General features: G+C 26.1%; 1 protein-coding gene across 1 annotated transcript; it reads right to left on the bottom strand.

Moving 5' to 3' along the window:
* Window positions 1-3,301: 3,301 nt before the first annotated feature.
* Window positions 3,302-5,311, bottom strand: LOC105625987 (acyl-CoA Delta(11) desaturase-like). Its single transcript, XM_012207295.1, has 5 exons — window positions 5,113-5,311; window positions 4,649-4,779; window positions 4,115-4,320; window positions 3,828-4,013; window positions 3,302-3,572 (listed from the first exon to the last, which is right to left on the bottom strand). The coding sequence occupies exons 1-5, from the start codon at window positions 5,309-5,311 to the stop codon at window positions 3,302-3,304; spliced, it is 993 nt and encodes a 330-aa protein (XP_012062685.1).
* Window positions 5,312-5,533: the final 222 nt, after the last annotated feature.

Below are 5,533 nucleotides of genomic sequence, written 5' to 3'. Positions count from 1 at the left end.
TCCATCCGTGAATCTCAAAATACAAAAAATATTGTATTAAATAAAGCTGACGGGGCTCATCCTATGTTGTCCGAAGTATCGAGATCGGAATTCAATAATTGTAAGTAAAACAAAATCAGACAAGACATGTATATATCGGATTTTGATCAAAAATATCCAGGTAATTTAAAAAATTGTTTCTTTTTTTTAAATATAATTATCTTAATAAAAATTGTAAATTGTTATATACAGTAGAACCTCGATTATCCGATCTAATGTGACTCAAAATCGAATAATAAAAAAAATCGGATATATGTATATATATTGGGTTGTCCGGAAAGTTCGTGCCGATTTGGAAAATTGAAACGCAGAAGATTTGAATTTTAGTATATATTTATTAAATTTAAATTTTTTGCGGCATGAACTTTCCGAACAATCCAATACATATAACCGGTGTTATATTTTATATTTGGTGTTATATTTTATATTTTATATTTAATTATTCAAAATATGCATATTTTAGTGTAAAAATAAAAATAAGAGGAATAATCTCCAAAGCTCTTGATCTTGACAAATGTTATTAAGGTCATAAACATTTAAAAGATTTTAATCAATAGTTGAACTTAGATAAAGCTCTCTCTAACGACAGCGATACTATAACTTTCAAACCTTATATATTGTAACTCAAAAAGTATTTAATAAAGAAATATTTTGTTAAAGTGTTTTGAAGAGCTCTTGAGATAAGCTATAAAAATATGCAATGAAAAACGGGAATTTTTATTTAAAAAGAAATCGATGTATTCTTGATTTGATCTGGTGACCCAAATCAACTGATAAAACCGATTGATAATGCTCTTTCCTACCATTTTCATCTGAAACAGTTTTCTATGAAATTTATAATTTTTGGAATATTTTAGTCCCAGTATTTTTTCTTCACATCGTGTATATATAAAAAATAAAATAATTATTTATCGATAAAATAATTTACTATCAAATTACCTTTAGTAATTTAAACTATAAATTGGTAATTTTATGAATTTTTGGCAGTATAAGAAAAAGATGTGATTGGAAAAAATTATTAACTAACTATTTTGAAATTTACATTGAAAATTTGATTTTATGAAAAGGACTGATACATTAAAATAGTTGATAATGAGTTGATAAAATAGTTGATAAATTTTGCACATTTCTTCTTTAAATTCCCTTATATACAAAAAAGTATAAAAATCCTCACTCCATATTGTAAATGTTCTCAGTAGTTGAAAGTAAACCACAAATGCCAATAGCGTGCAATAGAAAGACTTAGAGAATAAATAAATCATATTACATCAGTTTTAATTTTGAAAACACTTGGTTTTATCATTTCGGATTTTTTATTGGTCAAATCTATATTGACTGTCAGAACTTCTTTCATAAAATCTCTTTTATAATAAAATCGAGAAATAATTATATTGCGATCCTATGTTATATTATTATCTAAATTGTTATGAAAATAAATTTTTTTGAAAGCAAAAAGATAATTAATAAAGTAAGATCTACCGCACAATTAAAGTAACGCAATTTTCAATTAAAATCTTTGTTTAATTTTACTTAATTTATATAATTTATATAATTAGCAATTATAACGAATTCTTGTAAAATTGATAATAAAATTTGATAATAAAATTGATAATAAAATTTTTCTTAAGAATAATATATTAGATATCCCGCATATATCAATTTTATCGAATATCTATGTAATTTTATTTAAAGTCAACATTTATAATTTGCATCTATCTATTCGCATAAGAATGGTATACTATTTATATTTATAATTTTATATATATATATATATATACATGATTTTTAATTACTTCTTAAATGTATTATATGTAACATATAAATAAAATATACATTATATTTTATTATGAATTTTGTCAAATAACAAAATAAATATTATTTTAAGAGAACTTAAGCTTTTTTCTTATTGCAATAGATTGATAATTTTCAAAAAATTAAAATACAAAATTTTAATCTTTAAGTGTATAGTATAAATTTTCATAAAAATTTGCAAAAACTCAAACAATATAAAAATTATGTTAATAAATTCACTCTTATTAAGAATGAAAAGTGTTAGTGTATGTGTTGAAAATTATTTAATATTTTTTTGTTATTTACTAAAGCAAAAATATTTATTTCCTAATTGCAATAATTGAAACACAATTAATGTCTGAAAACAGTGCGTAATAAAAATTGAAAATAGCATTCTCTCATTTATTTATTAAAGAACAAACAAGATAAATATACTTTAGCGAGAGAATAAAAGTGATTCGAATGAGATATTACACATGCACTGATAGAGTAGTAAAAAACGATTCTTTGCACGGTTTATACATTATACATAACTCTTGTGTAAAGAAAGCAATTTTTGAAATTACTAACTTTTCTAAACTTTTCTAAACGACTGTAACATGTACGATGCTTTTATTACAACATAATTTTTTCGCATGTATAATTTATATATATTTCCACAACTTTCATTTATATTTATATAATAATTTTTAGTTTTGTGCAAATATAATCAACGGTCTTTACATCGCTAACAATTATCTGTTTACGAGGAAACACACGAAATACCGTGGCAAAACAACGTGTACTCTGATTTTATTCCGATGGAAATTGGAATAGCGCATATGTCGACTTATTTGTACTAGGTAAAAATTATCGCCGCTGGGTATCGTCGCAGAACGCTTACAACAAGCGTGAACACTAAATTCTTACAGTTTTAACACATTGCAAATATTTATATAATTTTTAACATATTTTGTTAATCTTATAATTGTTTGCAAAATATTTTGCAAATAATAATCTTGATTGCAATAGAATCTTTAAAAATATGTAATAGTTATCACTTATAGGAATTTTCGCTATTATATATTTACTTTTGTAAGAATGCTAAATTCCAATACAACTTTAATAGATACATCAATTATTATCTAAAAGTTCATTAGAAATTAAAATACAACTTATTATTAGAATTCAATTTAACAGTAATATTGTTTTTAACTCATTTTAATTAATTTTTTGGAAAAATTAATTTTCCAAGAAGCTTACACTTCTTATTATAATTATTAATATTTTTTATAGTATTTTAATTTATTATTTATATGTTTTGCAAATCACATCGTTTTTTCTAGTTTATACTTCATATGTTTTCACGTATTTTTACTAATCTCGTAAATGTGAAAGTGTAAACAAGTTTTTGCTAATGAAATAAGATTGTAATTTAATGAATTAAATTTATTTTATTCTACCTGTATGTTGCATTTTAATCTTTGGCACTTCAATCGCACATTGGGATTTCGTCCCATTTGGCACGGGAACCATCGCCCTTATCGGCAGCAACTCGTTTCACAAGCTCAGGGGACGGTTTCTTGAGATTGTAGGCCCATCCGATCTTCGCGAACATGTCGATGAAAAACGACGAGTGATTGAAAATATACCAATTAAACTCGGATGCACGATAGTCCCAAGGAAATGTGTGATGATAATTATGAAATCCTTCGCCACTACAAACTACACTCACGCTCATATTCTCTGTTGGTCGTATATTTCTAGAAATTAGAACAAAATTGTGATAATATAATAAATGAGAATAGATTTTATCTATTAAATATTGTGTCTCGGATCAATTGAAAAATATTTTACGATTCTCAACATTTCTTTAAAAAATCCTCGCGAAAACAATAAAATCGATGAGCGATTTTACACTTAATAATCTGTCGGAAAAATCGTTCTTGTGCCTTAAACATTCATAAGCGATATTGAATATTAATAATATTATCGTAAATCCATTCAAAAGAACTCACTTATTGTATGGCTTGGTACCCCACATGTGAGCAAAACTGTTTATGGAAAAACTTGCATGTAACACCAGCATCACTCGAGCTACTTGTGAAATAAAGGATCTGTTCCATGTCTCACCCCAGAAGTAAACTGGTATTAGTGTGGGCAAGACATAAGAGAATATCACGTTCACCAAAGTAACATATCTGCTAACAAAAAATTAACTGCATTAATATTTATTGTTGGAAAATTGCGCTGATAGAATATAAATAAATATGTAATGTGAATTGTATGTAAATATTCAATTAACTTTTTATGAAAAGCGATGATTGGGTCTGCCAAAATGTCCCTCATATCAGTCTCACGTAACTTTTGAATGATTTCAGGCCTGAGTCTTCTTAGAATCCAACCTATGTGGCAAAAGAAAAAGCCGCGTCGGCTATTGTGAGGATCTAAATCTGTGTCGACGTATTTGTGATGTACACGATGAATTCGTACCCAACTAAAAATAGAGACCTATATATATAAAGAAATGTAGCATTAAGGCCTGTTCTCATTGAAGCCAATCGTCTGATCAGTAAAGCCGGGATGTGTCTTTAGAAAATAGTCAATCTTACAAAAATCTTATAAAAATCTTATAAATAGATCTCTAAATTAAAACTGCATGAATTTCCCAGTTATTATGTAATATCTTTGACTCAATATTCGAATAAAAAATGCTCTTTATATGCATAATAATTGAATTGACTTTAATTTGAAATGCAAATTGAAAATGTTATTGAATTAGATTTTCGTAATAAATTGTATTCGGTTTACGTAATAAATAAACTTTTTTGATTATTACCCCTCCGCTCGAACAGTAACAAACAAAAAGGATGAGCCTGAGCGGTAGATTAGCGTTGTATGATCGATGAGACCAAAATCTATGAGCACCAGCAGTTACACCGATGCATCCTAGGTTATACAAAATTAGTACTGAAAATATAAAAAAAAATTTTAGTTCATATGTAATATAACATTAATTATAATAATTATAGTTGATAATTATAAAATCGAACATGGCTATTTCGCCAGTTTTAATTTCAATATTATATAATTTTTGGCAGAAAATATATCTCTTCGATGTGTTTTAAATTACATTACACAATCATGATTATTTTTTCAAAGTATGATCTTCAAATGTTCAATGTATTTTATTTAGAAACATTTATTGTAAGAAAAGTCTTGCTCTATTCTTAAATAATTAGTTTACAACAAAAAATTACAAAATAAAATTCAAATTTTTAAATATTTTTTACACAAACTTACACCACAAAGTTGTCCTTAAATTTTCAAAGTAGTTGAACGTGATTAAACCATAAAATCCAATGGTATGCATCATCAATAAGTAAAAGACCGTAAACCACAGGATATCCGTTTTTTGTGTTTCTCTTTTCGTAATAATTTCTTCTTTGCACTTAATATCACACGTATCATCATGAGAATTGTTTGGTATCGTGTCGTGCATACTGATAGCAATAACTGTTTACGTATAAAGTGTAATTATATTATACTTGAAGTCACATCGATAGATACAGCCTGTGCTTGTGAAGCGCTATTAGCGATATATTGCGTTAGAGTAGATAAAAAGAGTGTCGCCAATTATCTGAAAATACATAGCGGTAATTTTAAAACATGAAAATAATATAAGATAATATAAAATAAATTAACAAGTTGAAATAAAATTTTT

This window comes from Atta cephalotes, assembly GCF_000143395.1.
Source record: "Atta cephalotes unplaced genomic scaffold scaffold00004, whole genome shotgun sequence".
Taxonomy (NCBI): domain Eukaryota; kingdom Metazoa; phylum Arthropoda; class Insecta; order Hymenoptera; family Formicidae; genus Atta; species Atta cephalotes.
Note: the sequence above shows the minus strand (reverse complement) of the source record. Positions and strands in the feature narration are given on the sequence as shown.

Bases quoted from the DNA above. Each gene is read 5' to 3' on its own strand.
- LOC105625987 (XM_012207295.1), bottom strand. From the start codon at position 5,311: ATGCACGACACGATACCAAACAATTCTCATGATGATACGTGTGATATT. The intron at 4,780-5,112 runs GTAAGTTTGTGT...TTATATTTTCAG, and splicing joins TTTAAGGACAACTTTGTGGT to TACTAATTTTGTATAACCTA. The intron at 3,573-3,827 runs GTGAGTTCTTTT...TCTAATTTCTAG, and splicing joins GGTACCAAGCCATACAATAA to AAATATACGACCAACAGAGA.